At 37.3% G+C, this 16,465-nt stretch overlaps 1 protein-coding gene across 1 annotated transcript in view; it reads right to left on the bottom strand.

Annotated features, from left to right (window-relative positions):
* Positions 1-1,025: 1,025 nt before the first annotated feature.
* The window catches only part of PDGFC (platelet derived growth factor C), a 136,022-nt gene continuing 120,582 nt past the window's right edge, over positions 1,026-16,465 (bottom strand). The window contains exons 4-6 of the mRNA XM_086612208.1: positions 8,739-8,946; positions 1,806-2,023; positions 1,026-1,142 (exon numbers count right to left, since the gene is read on the bottom strand). Of these exons, the coding sequence (XP_086468334.1) occupies positions 1,026-1,142; positions 1,806-2,023; positions 8,739-8,946 (543 nt within the window). The remainder of the gene's footprint in view (positions 1,143-1,805; positions 2,024-8,738; positions 8,947-16,465) is intronic.

Here is a 16,465-nt window from a genome sequence, read left to right as displayed (position 1 = left end):
GTAATGTCTGTCTCTTGTACTTTCAGTGTCATGGAGCTAGCAAGCTTAGGTCTTCATCCACGTCTTTGTTTATTATTACTGCACGTTCAGGTAAAAAAAATGTATTTTTTCACTGTGTAGCAACAAACTGTAAAAAGATCATGCTCCTTTCCCATCATAACCACATCTCTGTTCCTCCAACTGTATAAATCTAGCTTTAAAGTCTCACAAAACTAAAAATAGTTGATCTAGGTTGTAATAAAAAAAGAATATTAAATACCTTTGGTAAAAATAGATATATTTAACAAGTTTAGAAAAGCAAATAGTTATATTGTCAAAAGGAGAGTATAAAAATGTACACAATAAAAAATAACAAACAAACAAAAAATCATCAGGCATAGTAGTAAGAATAAAGGCGCTGCTCTTTTCAATGTTTGCTTCCTTAGCTCACGTTATTGTCCAGTCTTCTTTCTAAGAGGCAGGAGCTTTACTAGAGCACATGGAAGAATCCAGTCCTTCCTACCAGCATTAAACAAATTAAGTTTAATTTGGACCAAGACAGTCTGTTTTAACCCAAGTTTATACAACAGAGAATGCTTCGATTTAGAGTACATAGGAGTAGCTGAACACAGAAAGAAAGATTTCACGTGTTTTCAACCATAGGCCAGATGTACTGGAGCTGTAGAAACGAGACAGCCAGCAGGATCAAGTCTCCATGATGTGAGCCTTCTAACTTTGTTTTTACTCCTAAATTATAAATCCATGTGTTGTCAAGAAAATTCTGGGGGATAAAACAATACATATATTTTAAATCCCTCATTGATGCTTTCTCCCATCCTTTCACTAGGCCTCCAAGCAGAGCTGTCACGCAACGTATAATCCCAGGTCGTCTTCTCCTCTTTTTAGAGCTCACTGTAAATGCTGAAGATGGAAGATCCTCAAAGCAAACAACTGAGATTACAGAAGGAGATAATGCACAAGCCCCATAATAGAATCAGCCATTGATTGAATGTGCTTTGAAAGAAAACAGCACAATTAAATCATGTTTATCCTTCAGTATTCCCTTTGCAGACACAGTCACACTCCTCATGGTGTTCCAAGGGTACATCTGTCAATGATTTATGCAATCCCCGGACACCAATCCTTGGCTTCAGCTGAAGAACCTGAAGAAGAAGCAGCCAAGTGTCAAGAAAACAGCAAGTGCTTCATCACACACTTAGACTATGAGCTAGATTGCACTGGAAACACACTGGATGACAGGAAGCCTATGTCAAAAAGAAAGAAATAGGCTTTCCTCAGCTGAATTTCTTCATTTATTACACCCACTAATTACTGTTTTTACTTTTACCTCAATCCTTTTACAAAATTGATTAAAACATGTTGAATAGATACTTGCTTTTGTCAAAGAAGAGAATCTTGCAGTTTCATATTTCTACTTAATTTTATTTAAGGGCTAATAGTATAGTTAACCCAATGGAGATATTAGATAATTAATTAATAAATAATTTTAGCCATAGATTTATAACAACGGAAATAGACAGACATCTGTTCCTTCACAGAGTTCACATCTACCACTGGAGAAAGCTGAACAAGGAGGTGTGGTTGTGAAGTGTCTGAACTGCACCTGTAACCAAATACCTTAAGAATGACTTAGCAGCTCCACAGAAAAATATTTTAACAAGGAAGATACTATTTTTTTTTACATAACACATTTATGCAATACATAAAATTTTAAAATATTAATATTGGTGCATTCCTATAGTAAAATAAATTCCTTAATTGGCTTTCAGTATTTCCAAACACGCAAATGTAAAAAAAGTGCGTACCTCATGGTATTTTTTGGTGACTTTTGTTGGTACACATTGGCACTCATTGCAACTCTGATGACAGCAGGCACAGTTTCCACCACAACGTTTGACCAGCAGACACAATGGCCAGAAGATGGTGTCAGTCCGCTTCAGCTCCTCCCTCAGTGACACTGAGAAGTTGCGAGGAGTACAACTGTACAGCCGCACCTCCTCCTTTAGGAGGTTGAGATCGACCACTGCAAAAAGACAAACAGGTGCTTTTCTGATTTGTAATCCAACTTCATTGGTGGTAAACCAAGTTCAGCAGTGCAGAATCCTTGAGGAAAGCTCATTTTTGTGCAGGTGGTACAGGTTTGGCACACAAGTATAATACTGCAGTTATACGAATACCATGAAAGTGAAATGGAATCACTGTTGTATAGGAATATTCATCAATTTTTTATCACTCTGGCAGAGTTGGTTCAAATCAAACAAAACAAGCTTTCATGACTGTGTTCCAATAAATGCTTTATCAAATCAACCCTAACGGAGTTCCCTTTATTCATGCTCACACTCTGAGCTCTAGTGTTGTTATTCTATATTAATTTTGGATTGTAGAAACACACACAGCAATTAAGAATCCTGCAAACCTCCAAACACATTTTTAATTCACTTGCATAAAGCATTCAAACTTCTTCCCTGCAAAAATTTCAATTATTGCTTCTTTGCAAAGGCGATGTAAGTGTAAGAAAGAACCAAACCATTTATATCTAAAAGAAACTCACTTCTGTGAACTAAGAACTTCAAGAAGTCATGTCATTATCAATGAATGCTGTACAGACAACAAATAAGTGTGCAAGTGTGTGTATTGTGTAACTATTAGTAGACTTCATTTTTCCCCTGCTCCTTCATAGCAGCATACACATGAGCTTCTGCTGTTTCTCTAGGCTTCACTTTCACTTGATGTGTCAAATAAAATACAGCTCCTTCTTGTGAACTCCTAACTTGAAGTGCAAGTTAAAGACATTGATATTTGGCACCAGTTTCCCTATAAACTGGTTCCACTGTATCACGCTAAAGTTTCACTATGCCAATGGTTAAACAGCAAGCTTATAAAAAAATCTGAAACAGAGCAAGATCCTTTAGGTTCACCTTAGCTGCATAGCCAAAAAATAACAGGCCTTGAAAGAGGGAGTTAAGACTGAAAAAAAAATGGGATTGTTTTAGTTAAAAATAGTTAATGCATCTTTTACTTTTGTGAAAAGCAATGTAGTTTCATTTATTTCAGAAAAGCCAGACTATAACGATTACGATCTGAGATCTTTTGTCTAAACTGTTTCTCTCCAAACCTACCACCATTAAGGAACAGAAGTAATGTCTAATTCACAGGGGTACTCTGCCTAGTAAAAAAAGAAATGAAAAGGGAAAGGAAAAAAAAAAAAAGGAAACAGAAAAAGAGAGGAACAAAGGGGGGAAAAGGGAGGAAAAGGAAAAGGGAAAAAGGAAAAGGGAAAAAGGAAAAGGGAAAAAGGAAAAGGGAAAAAGGAAAAGGGAAAAAAGGAAAAGGGAAAAAGGAAAAGGGAAAAAGGAAAAGGGAAAAAGGAAAAGGGAAAAAGGAAAAGGGAAAAAGGAAAAGGGAAAAAGGAAAAGGGAAAAAGGAAAAGGGAAAAAGGGAAAAGGGAAAAGGGAAAAGGGAAAAGGGAAAGGGAAAAGGGAAAAGGGAAAAAGGAAAAGGGAAAAAGGAAAAGGGAAAAAGGAAAAGGGAAAAAGGAAAAGGGAAAAAGGGAAAGGGGAAAAGGAAAAGGGGAAAAGGGAAAGGGGAAAAAAGAAAAAGGGGAAAAAAGGAAAAGGGAAAAAAGGAAAAAGGGGAAAAAAGAAAAGGGAAAAGGGAAAAAGGAAAGGGAAAAAGGGAAAGGGAAAAAGGAAAAGGGAAAAAGGAAAAGGGAAAAAGGAAAAGGGAAAAAGGAAAGGGAAAAAGAAAAGGAAAGGGAAAAAGAAAAAGGGAAAAAAGAAAAAGGGAAAAAGGAAAAGGGAAAAAAGGAAAAGGGGAAAAAGAAAAAAGGGAAAAAGAAAAAGGGAAAAAGAAAAAGGGAAAAAGAAAAAGGGACAAAGAAAAAGGGAAAAAGACTATAATAATATGGCTACTGAGATGACTGAAAAAAAGGTCTCGAACAAAGCAGCAAGAAGCTTTAAACTAACTGGTTTCGAGCTAAATAAAAAAGAAACTAGGGAAAAAATTATCGCAGTGCATTGATATTACCTGACAAATACTTTATGGTTATTGCTAGCAGTTCATAAATAAAAAAACTATAAAATAAAGCTAAAATATGTTCCTGATCTGAATCACCCTCTAGAGAAATACCTTTTTCCTCAACTATGTGAAGAACCTCTAGAGGTCACTAAGGAGAACTTGAGCCTATCAAGGCAAGATAATGCCTCTTAATTCTATTTAAACACATAAGAAATAAAAAGAATTTTAGAAGCTGCATTTCTCTAGTAGAAATGCTCACTAGTACTGTCCCAGAAGCAGATCTTTGAGCAGCAATTTCATTCCATGTTTCTTCAAACGTTTCTTTTGCAGACCATATCCACATCCTGGCATTCACAAGTAAGCGTTTATTGTGGAAGGTCAGTTAAACACACTGAAGCCTTTTCTCTGCTTGCACTTACTGCCAAGCTGGGGCACTTCATTCCATCACTATCAGGTTAACATAGGCTCCTAAATAAACAATCTGATTTTTAAAAGCGAGGAGTGTGTAATAACTCCAATAAAGTTACTGATAGGACGCCAGCCTGCCTCCCACACCGCAAGAGCATTCCTTTGAGAAAGCTGAGAAGGGAGCAGAGGAAAAGAGAGACAAAACTTCTGGGGGAGAGATTCACTGTGAGAAATCAGAAATGATTTAAGCTCTTCTGATCAGCTAATAGCTCTAGGCTGAGGCATTTAGAGGGTGGACATGTCTCCCTTCATTAATCAAGGACCATGGATAGGAATGGGGTACTTCTTTCTCCTGTCACATTTTTAAACATACAATAAGCGAACTGTCTGAATGAGGATAAGATGCCTAAAACACAATGAAAGAAATGCTAGTTCTGCTAATACTTTCAGCTGGTTGATTTCTACAGAGACCGACTTCCTTGGTACAGTGAATTTCAAGAAGCTAAGCTTGTGCACCCTAACACAATTGCTGCTCAGCCCTCCACCACGAGAAATTGAAAATGGAAGCCCGGCACCGATGCCTCTTCCAGCAGGCCCAATGATCAGTGGGAGAGAGATCCCTGAGAGACATTGTGCTCCGTTATCTCTTGCCTACCGGCGGCAGCAGAGGAACGCATCCATTTTCCAGTACTAGCTGTAGTTACAACAGAGAGAAAAGGGCAATGCACTAAAATAAGAAGCAAGCGTATTACATATTTTGTCACAAGATTGGAATGAATTTGAACTGAACCTCTCAGAGCTGCAGATCCAAATTTTAAAAAGGTTCTGTGGAAGACGACACAATCAGCTGTTAGCAGATATATTTTAGTGTGCCTTACTGTTACAACAGGTTACAGGAGAGATGAAAAATGTCATTTGATTTCCATGCTTTACAAGGTACTAAGGTATACTGCTATTATACCTCACAATGAACCCTTGCCCTACCTTATGTAATTCAATTTCATTAAAAGGTCTGTGGCAAATTTATCTAGTGCTTATATAATCACTTCTTTGAAGTGTGTAAATGAAGTTGTTATTTTTTCAAAGAGTATCTGTCTGTCCAAAATTTATTTTAACACGCTGTGGGCACAAAGCTAGATGAGAGAATGTATATGTTCCCTTAAAAGTGTTTACTTAACCACAATAAAAGGTTACGTGGATTTCCCAAGTGCACTGAGTTACAGTACCTGTTATAATGTGAACATTTAAACACTCCTTCAACTTGGCTTCCACTCATGTATCATGTTTGACACAACAGTCAAAGTTCTTTTGTCTAGCACTAGCTTGGGAGGAATGGAAGGCTCTGCAGTAGCACATGAATGGGAAATGCTAAAATAAAAATAAGGGGAGAAGGAAAAAAAGGTAGAAAAAAAATGTACATGCAGGTAGGTCTACAGTAAAGTCTATTTGAAAAGTATGCCTTCACTAGGTCATACAAGTGAAGTAATTTATGGTCACACCAGCCTGAAGGTAACTATGTTCTGCTATTGGCAATGCAACTGTCTGGCATCTTCTGGGACATGTATCAAGTACCACAGGGAACCCTCTTTCTCAAAACATTTTTCCAGCTGGATGCTGTTCTCAAAGTCAATAAAATAAATTAAATTCTGGTTGAGCCACTTGTGTGTGGGCACAGATAGCAGCAGGATGGTTTTCATTCCTAAGCACCTTGGAGACGTTCCTGGGAGTGTAAGTCTCTTACTGGCTCCTACAATAGGACAGAGCTGTTACAAATGATGAGTAAAAGAAAAAAAGTTACATAACTATACCAGAAAAGTATCTGCTAAGGACTATGGTTAGATTGTGACTCTTTCCTTCTTCTTAAGCAGACTTCAGAACATGGTCTAATGATCACTCATAAATTTCTGCGGGAAGCGATGGGATCGTTTTTTTTTTGCACAGCAAAATATATTTTATTTTTAAGTATGTTTAATATTATAAAAGAATTTAGGACTATATTTAGACATCAAAGCCTCTGAACTTGGTGTTTCTTCTTTCCTGGCTAGAAGTTTTTGGAAGCATTTTATCCAGAAAAAACATCAGACACAGACGCTCTGTGGAATTTAGGTTGTCTAAATATAGTCTTTTCATATGAATTATTAAGTAGGAGTAGAGGACAATACTATTCTCTTCTCTACATAAAGTAACATACACTTCTAATTACATTTTCATTTAATCTAGATGTAAACTAACGTGTGTCTATGAAAGCAGGACAGTAATTTAGCTTTTATATTGAAATATTGCAAAAATAAGACTGATCTAATTATAGAATCAGAGTTTGAAAAAATCAAACATTTTAGGGCGTGCACTTGTCCCAAACATTTCTTAAAAAGGCTTTTAAATACAGCAAACATGCTACTAGAAGGAATAACATTAAAAAAAGAAGGGAAAAAAAAATTGCTTTCCGTATCTACTGAATAGACGTAACAGTTAATACTATGTCGTCTCAACTGGACACATTTTCCGCCTCAGGCTATTACATTACACACTCGGTAATGCAGTCTGAGGGTGGTCTCTTAAAGATAAATGTGGCAATACTGTGATATGTTTATTCAGTGGAAAAATCTATTTCAGCATCTAATTAGAAGTCTTTAAAAGATTTACTCTGATAGTTTCTTTCTAAGATATGTCTTTCAGGGAGCTGCTTTTGTCTATATAGATGTTATCCAACACCTGCATTTTAGTTTATGTAAGGTTTCACAAATCACATTTTGTTTCTCTCCCACTTACTGTATGCTTATGGCATACATTTGGCAAATACTGAATCTCTTTTTGAACTAGGAAAGTGTTAAATGACTATCTGGAAGGCATGGTCCATCGCTGAAAGCTTTTAAAGAGACTTCTTAAAGAGAAGAGACTCTTAAAGAAGAGAATCTCTTAAAGAGACTCCTCTTTGACTCTTGATTTAGTTGCTGTGTGCATAGCTGTAGCAATACAGGTAGAGTAGAAGGGTTGATTTTTAGGCTCCGATCCAAGAATCATAGAATGGTTAGGGTTGGAAGGGACCTCAAAGATCATCTAGTTCCAACCCCCCTGCCCTGGGCATGGAAACCCTCCACTACACCAGGTTGCCCAAAGCCTCATCCAACCTGGCCTTGAGCACTTCCAGGGATGGGGCATCTACAACTTCTCTGGGCAACCTGTTCCAGTGCCTCACCACCCTCTGAGTGAAAAATTTCTTCCTTATATCTAATTGAAATCTCCCCTCTTTCAGTTTAAATCCATTGCCCCATGTCCTATCACTACATGCCCTTTTAAAAAGTCCCTCTCCAGCTTTCCTGTAGGCCCCCTTTAAGTACTGGAAGGCTGCAATAAGATCGCCCCGGAGCCTTCTCTTCTCCCGGCTGAACAGCCCCAACTGTCAAAAACTTAAATTTGAGTTTTGAAATGTTTTACTTCCTCCCTTTTCTTCCTGATCAGATGATAATCTAGTTTACGTTTGTCAAGAGAGTTTACTCAGTTATGCTCATATGTTTTTGTTTTCATGTTGTATGGTGGGCAAGGAAGGAGGTATTGCCTGCATGCTATCCATCCACATGAAATTCATTAACATGAAATAGTGGGCAGCATCTGGATGATGCGTGGTAGAAAACTCATGAACGTCAAATGTAGATGGAAGAAAATGACTTGTAAACAAGAATTAGCTCCACAAGTCTTGAAACACATAATCTACTTTACACCTGATTAAGCTGATAACTCCATGATCAAACTGGACATGGACACAAGGATTTCATGAGGTATCATGGAAGAGAAACATTTAGCTAATTGCTCTCAATCTGTAAGGTGTAGAGACTGGAAGAATTCAAAGGAAATAAACTAGTTGTTCACATGATACAGTGAGAGTAAGAAATTACCTACCCCCCCCAAAAAAATAAAGTTTTTGCCCTCCATAAAAAAAGAAACCCACCAAGTTAGATTATGTCGCCCAGCCAAGATGCCCAGCTACTTTGTAGAATACAGATCTCTCAGGTTCCCAACACAAAACTACCCTGCTTTTAGGGTAGTTAGTCTGCTAACTAATCTGCTTCTATTTTTTTTTTTTTTTCTTTTCTTACTTTAACCTGCTAAATTCCTTTAAGTTCTGAGTTTTGTTATTGTACTTTTTCGGATAATATAATGGTGAGAATAGCTAATGACAATGGTCTCTGCTGCATTTCTAACGTATTCCTTTACTGGAATCAAAATTCAAGGTGAAGAATGATCTTAATTATTGCTTCTTTGTTAATAAAACACACCTGTAGAAAGCTGCAAGGCCAGACAGAAGAGTAATTTACCTCTTGATTTCCTCCCATGAATATACGCCTTTCCAAGAAGTTGCCATGTTGGCCTGTACAAATCTTCCAAATCCAGTTGCCACCGATCTGGTTCAAGGTACCGGATAAGTTCTTCCACAGTACTAAATCCAGCAACAGCATTGTTCAATACATCTAACGGTAAGGCTGATGGGGGTAGCGATGATGGGCTAGGTGCTTCCGTGTGGTGCTGCAATCAAAGGCAAGAGAAGAGTACCAGTCAGAGGGTTAATGGACCTGCTTTGATGAAGTGCTCTACTTTATGAAGTTACATAGCTGGGAAAGTTTATAAGTGGCTAGCTTGTTTCCAATGTACAGTTTACCTAATAAGACAAATGACAAGAGTCAAAAAGTACCTAATTATTCTTCAGTGGCAACTGTAAACAAATTTCCACTAGACAGTTTTCCCACTTCTTACATTCCCAGCCTTGAAGATAGCATCCCACTATCCCTGTTCTTTGAAGAAGTTCACTGAGCGACGGACAAGAATTTAGAAATAGACAAAAAGAGTAATTTGAAAATATGGCCCCGTTACAGGCAATTACTGTAACCCTCTAAAAATCTGAGGAAACGTGCATTTCACATGCTGCCTGTCCTCTGAAACTTAGCCGCAATCTTTGTCTTCTTGTCTTTCAATGTAATAGATGAACATATCCTACTACAAAGATCGCAAATATTCCCACTCTCATCCATAGATGAAAAAAGCACCGGTTGTGTTTCATATAGTACTAAGAATCATGTTTCTGGTTAAATGATAATGAACAGAGTAATAACAACATCTGGCATTACTGTAATTACTTCTCCCTTAAGAAGAAGAAAAAAAAAAACATGTTCCCAAGGATATCAAAAGTACTTGAATGCTGAAATTGAGTACTGAAAAAGTATACGTACTTTCCCACCACACAAATCTCGCTGACAAACCCACTGATCAGGGGTACTCAGTGCCAGGCAATTCAAGCAAAGTTAGGCTTTTCTGCTTTTGCTCATTCTACATGAAAAAATATACATCGATTCGTAATTAAAAAAGGCAGGAAGGGAAGTCTAGGTAGGAACCTGCTGCTGCACCACTGTAAGTTTCTTTAGGCATTTCCATAGGTAGACATCACTTCAGACATTATGTCCACAGTACTACACCAGAGCAATTTATGTAGACCATGTAAGGAGGATGAAGAAAAATTCGAACATATTGCTGATTTAAGGGATGAGAAGAACAAGAAATCTCTATCTTAAATGCATTGTGCTACATGCATCACTGCTGTCAAGTGTAGTCCATACAAGATTTAGGGAAAATTTATTCACTGTAAGTACAGTCAGTTTTTGGAAAAGTTTGCCCAGAGAGGCTGCACAGTATACATCACTGGAGGCTTTCAATACCTGACTGGATAAAGCCCTGAGCAATGGTCTGACCTCAGAACTGACCCTACCCTGAGCAGGAGGTTAAACTAGAGACCTCCTGAGGTCCCTTGCTGAATTTTCCTACAACAATCCTAACAACATAATGTTAAGAATGGAGGACCGAAAGTTTTTCCAATAAGTGAACTAACATATTTCTTGTCTGCACGTCGTTTTTATTTATTTATTTATTTATTTTTCATTAATATGTATTTATCTATATTTATATATATTTAAATAGATATATCCTCACACCACTTGGTGTCAAAATAGCACTCTCAGTACTCTAATGTGAAGTGTATACATACTATAATTTTTTGCATCTATACTGTCAGCTCAATTGTATTCATTTACCTTTTCAAAATGATCCGATAAGATGCTGAGAAACACAACAGTTGTGTAAGAAAAAATTATTTAATAAACAATCCTTGAAACACTACATACTGAACAGCAGTTTTCTAAAATACATATGCCTGTGACAGCTGTATTTCATACCAATAATTATATTTTCCTTTCTGTGCTCTCAATTCAATTAAATATGTTTTTTTGGTTTCAGCTAAATGTGTGGTTGAAAAGGCAGCAAATGAAAGTAACCACCATGCTCTTCCTATTTTTTGCTTCAAGGGTTTTTCGCTCTCCATCTTCAAGAAATGCAGTTACTAGAATGACTTGTGCTGCTTTTTAACTGGGATCCTTGCAAAGATAATACAAACCATAGATCTAGTGTGCTGCTACTATTAACTTTACCATATTTTCATTTTGCTAATCTAGCATAATTTTCAATAGAGTGAGTGAAGTAGGTGGTTCCCATTCTGAATGAATGTGGATTTCAAAAAGTTAAAACATTTCTTTTCCTCTTCACTGCCCACATTAAAAATAATAACATGTTGATCCATCTATTAGGTTATGATAATAAAGCAACAGATTCTGGTCTATAATTTAATATTTGCTCTTAGCAAGACATGCTACTCAGCAAGTTTCAAAATAGTGCTGTGACACTATAATTCAGATGGTCAAAAAAATAAATATTCCAAAATTTTTCTTCCTGTTTTTCTCCACGATGATGTATTTGTAAGAGTCATATTTCCTGGTTTAAAGGTGTAGGGGTTTTGCTAAGGTGAAAAATAAAATAAGGATCAAATGGTAGAACTAGTACCTGAAGGAAAAAAAAATCTTTTATTTTGTTTCCAGCTGAATAATTTATTTTGGTGTCTCACTTCTATTGGGAATTTTTGTTGCCAATGAAATAGATGGATTCCAGATGAAAATCCATTACTCTGGAATCTATTTCCACATTCACGACTTAGAAAACGCACACTTAGCAATACATATATGGGAACTACCCCATCGATTTATGTTATTCTAGATTCAGTAGGCATTTGTATGAGTTAAAATGTTACGAGGATATGGTGAATCACCCCGCTTAATGGTAACACAATTAAAGTTGTCATCACTTTCTAATCATTTTCACAGCCAACCAAAACATAAAGTAATTGAAAGAGCAAAATTGAACAACTTTGAAGATGAACATTTTAGAATAAAGTAGTTAAAATCTCAAGATTAAGAATGTTTTTCCCAATAATCCCTTAATTTAGCCAATTTGATGACAGTTAAAATGTCCCAAAGATTAAAGATAATTGATGTCATAAAGCTATACGTGCTGTAATTTATATTTATAACATAATAACCTTTATGAAATCTCAATTCAATAAATTTCTTAATATAAATGGTAATTCAAATTATACTCTACATTGCTTTTACTTGCTAATCAGTACTACTTATTTTATAAATTAAACCTTCTTGACAGAATAGAATGTCCAGGGCAGCATAAACGGTACTCCTTCATTTGACTAGAACTATATTTTGGAATTTTATACAATGTATAATTTCACTTGGCTTTCTCAAAGTTTTTTTCGTGTTCTATGGGCAATGTTTACACCTGCAGTAAGGTTTTATTCTCAGAGGAGATAACAGGAGAAATGACTTAATGCAAGAAATTAAAACTCAACTTCATTGACGGGATGTACCTTTTAGAACAAGCAAGCACAAAATTTCAGCATAACTCTGAAATGTAGCATCATAGTTGCAACTTCAAAATGCTGAAATGCCCCTAAAACGGAGCTTTCCCTCACTTTATAGCAAGTCCATAACTTCTATTACAATTCCTTCCAATTAAATAATCTCAGATAAAAATCCATATGCCTAGAATTTAATCTACATCTCTCTTGACATTCCTACTCTGACCCTTGCTGCCTCCTGACACAAACTGATGCTGTCAAGTTACTTTCTGTGCAGTGCTACTGACATCAGCGCTCAGTAAGTCTCAAAGATGCAATTTCATTGCAGGACGGTGGTGTGAAAGCCTCACAGCAGGACCACCAATGAGCACTAGCTATTTTGCTGCACAATATTCATGGAGACGATGTTACAATGAAGTAGCTGTCAACTGTACATCTATTCTATAGCTGGCATCACCTAACTTACTTCATAGAACTATATCATATCTCCCCTAACAGGTCAGCTAGCTCAACCTTTGATATAACAGACGTCTCTTTATCTGACAGGGGAGACATAACCCAAGACAGTGGACACTTTCTTAGGTACAGCAGCTATCGAAAATAGCTTCCCTGATGGAGATCACTTACTGGGAAGTGATGTTCTCCAAGCTTTTCAACAATAAATACTAATTTACAGTCAACATTTTTTCTATCATAGTAGCATATCCTTGATTAATAACAATGTTCTAGGTTTGAGACCACTTTTTTTTTTTTTGCTTGAGCATGAATAATTTCTGTCAAGATAGATTTGAAAAATACAACAATAGGTTCTGTATTTTGATGTCATTCCTCTAGTAAACAAAACACTCCATGGTTTTTGGTTTTGTGCCCAGGAAACAATTTCAATTTACTTTAATAAGAATAAACATGTTTAAAACCAAGATAGAGCCAAACAGTTGCATCTTTACTGTTAGTTAAAATCATTCAGGATGAAAACCAGAGCAGAAAACATAGGGCTCTGCTGCCTTGTAGCACAGCCAAGAATGACAATTAGTGTTGGATCAAACAGAATTTTCATTAGGTCTGTTTATATTGTATTTCTGTATGTGTACTTCACTCTATCAAAACAAATACCTTGTAGAAATCTCCTAAGGTGTTTACAAGTGTAAAAGACAAGCAAATACACCAAATTTAGGCAACAGTCTAACATATGGGCTTGGAAAAAAGGAAGGAAATATAAAGACTAACTTCACAAAACTATCCAGCCCTGAATATTATACATAACAACAGTACCCCAGAAAAAACTTGGGGAGTAAAATGCATTTTCGTGTGCTCATAATGTTAGTTGTGCTCTATTAAAGGAATCAAAGCCACTCCATCTAGCCTCTTTCTCAAAGGGGAAAGGGTAGGATACTTCTAAAAGTAGAATGAGAAAGTGACCATCAGTGAAGCAGTAAATCTGAACAAAATGTGCAACAAATGAATTTGAAATTACCTAGCTGGAAGCTCAAACCTAAAGGATGATTTAGTATGTAGCCTAACTTGAAGACTTGTGATTAATTTCTTCTGACACATTTCCTGTGTGATCTTGAGCATAGCATTTAGGCCACAGCTTCATAGTGTAAAGCATCTGGCAGTAGCATCTCCTTGCTGTGCCAGCATGACTGTGTACGTGGCTGTATCGTAAATACGAAGTAATCTTTCTGAAAAAAAATATTTCTCCTTTCCTTTTTTCTTTAACTGCAATTTTATTCACAGCACAGACCTCCAACAGCTAAGCCATCACAACCAAAAGCACAGTGATGGCTAACACAAATGTTTTTAGATTCACTCTGGCACCAGGAATTTCATAGCATGCAGGTTTGTAACATAGCCTTATAAAATCTGTAAAATGAGCACAAAGGCAATCCCTTGATCTCACAAGTTCTGTGAGAGAATGAATACAATAAATATTTACTAGATGCTTGTTATTGGTTTATCTGAAGAATCCAGAAGTGTTTCAGAATGATAAAGCGTAAAAGTTTGGGTACGAGACAGTATGTTATAACCTTTCCCATTCTGCCACTATCCATCCATTCTTTCCTTGCACTGACTCTGCTCCAAGGATAAGCAATTCAGAAGGAAACAGCACGCATCTGCAATCTACACCAGATCAGCTCTTAAGCATCATCACGATCTAAGCAAAGCCTTCCTTTTGCTCTTGTCTCATAGGATAGGACTTTCAAGGTACTGACGCTACCCTCTTCCAGTTAAAGGAGAGGCAAGAAGTAATTTTGTTAGTTTGCTGCAGCCAAGAGCGAGGAATTTCATGTTTAATAACACAATCATGAGTTAAGACTGGAACAACAAAAACAAGTGAGTCAAATATTTGCATGACAGGACACTTAAAAGTAGTGAATAATATGTCTAAAATAATTCCCTCCCGACAAAAGAAATCCCCGTTTTTTTATTTCTTGTCTTGAAGAAAACATTGTCAAGTAGTTTCTGAGTGAAAGCTCATTCATCAGTTGGCACAGTTTGGAGAAACTATTAAACATCAGTATGTTTTAATCAGACTCGAAAGGACTCTATGACAAAGAAAACCTCAGAGGAACCTCCCCTCCTACAAAAACCAACTAGGATCAGTACTTTGAAAGAAATAACATATTTCTTCTAATGAAATATCCTTACAGCTTTTTTTTTTTTTTTTTTTAATTACTATACAGGAACACTCCTAGTCCTGCTTAGATTTAGAGATACGTTCTTGAAAATAATAGTGCATGCACATTCTTGTAACACTCACAATAAGGAAAGCCTGTTTTCTTCCTTAATAATCACAAGTAGCCCTCCTATTAGCATCATTAGAAGCTGTGAGGGAGAACAGATAGCCAACTCCTTCCGGGTTTGCCCTGAGGACACAGAAGCTCCTTGGCGTAACAATAACTGTTTCTTTTCTCCCATAAGTACACGCAGTAATAATTTTGAAGAGCCTCTAGAAATCCTGACTTACATGAAAAAGCACAACATTCAACTTGCTCACGTGTATGCAGTAGAAAAATCTAATCCATTTGTGAAAGACTGTCAATTGTAAAAACATCTTCTCTGTGCAACATTAACCTGCGCCACTGCTAAATGTTAGTCCTGTTCAAGTAGCAATGTAGAAGGATGTGGAGATGATCTGTAGCTGAGCCTGTTCACAGCCACCTAAGCAGAGAAATCAAGTTCCAGGATCCTCTTCTTGTGCCTCCAGCAAAGGAATGAAATAAAGAAGGAGCAAAGGCAGATGATCAATTTAGACTGCCAAAGCCGGGGAACAAGGCGAGGATGTTTACTTGCATGTGACAGAGATGGAAGCCAGGAAGGCCGGCACAGTTCCCATCCGTTGCAGCACTTATTCTTTAGCTGAAGTTAGTCACAGCAGTGAGGATGGTTGTGTGAGAGACACAGCAGCTCCAGGGCTGCTAGGTAGGAAGGTCTGGTAAATTAAGCTACAGTGGCACCAAAGTAAATATACATCTCGTTCAGCTATCCTCGCCTCAGGGACATGAGGTTCTGTGAGTCCAATGACACACAGGTAGGGGTACCAACCCTCCTCAACTTAGTCAGCTACTGCACATGAGATCCAGAACGCAGGGTGACAGCCCCCTCTTCCCTTCCTGGGCCTCCGGTTCTCTGCCTTTCACAAGCTCTCTAAATCCTCTGTTCTTATGCTGTGCTACAACATCTATCAAAAACTTGTCCAGCCTCTCTTCACATGCACGCAGGGCTTGCTTTCTATCTCACTGAGGACCTTATTTGCTGAGTATCCCCGGCCTTGCACCGATTTACATATTAAAGACAGTTAGAAATGGCTTTCCAAACTCTACAGCCATGTTTTTGTTACAGCACTTTGAGGATTGCTTCCCAAATTGTGCATAATTTCTACTCTCCTTTCCATAACCGACAACAGCAGAAAGGTCACAAGGGAAAGTGAATGTTTTCGTGCCTTTCTGTCTTTGCCTGTCACAGGTGTGAATAAAAGAATACAGATGTGTAAAAGAGCGTTGAGGGCAGCCTAACTTTTCCTCAGGTTAAAGTTTTGAGATAAATCTATTCTTTGAAAAGTTTTAAATCTTTCCCCAAACAGTTTCTGTGCAGTTCACAGAGAAGGCCCAGAATTCTAATTGTGCTGGAAACAACTGGGAAATGCTCTCAAGGAAACAAGCAGCATGGAAATAGCACAGGATGTCACTAACCATCAGCTTGCTTCTGGCAAATGGCAGCTTTTTGCCTGAAGCCTGTGCACCCTGAAACCCTTTGAAATACACAGCATAGGCGTGAGAGCCACTCTTCTGAAGAAAA

This window comes from Tauraco erythrolophus, chromosome 5, assembly GCF_009769465.1.
Source record: "Tauraco erythrolophus isolate bTauEry1 chromosome 5, bTauEry1.pri, whole genome shotgun sequence".
Lineage (NCBI taxonomy): Eukaryota > Metazoa > Chordata > Aves > Musophagiformes > Musophagidae > Tauraco > Tauraco erythrolophus.
The sequence above is the reverse complement of the archived record's forward strand: the minus strand, read 5'-3'. Positions and strand labels throughout refer to the sequence as shown.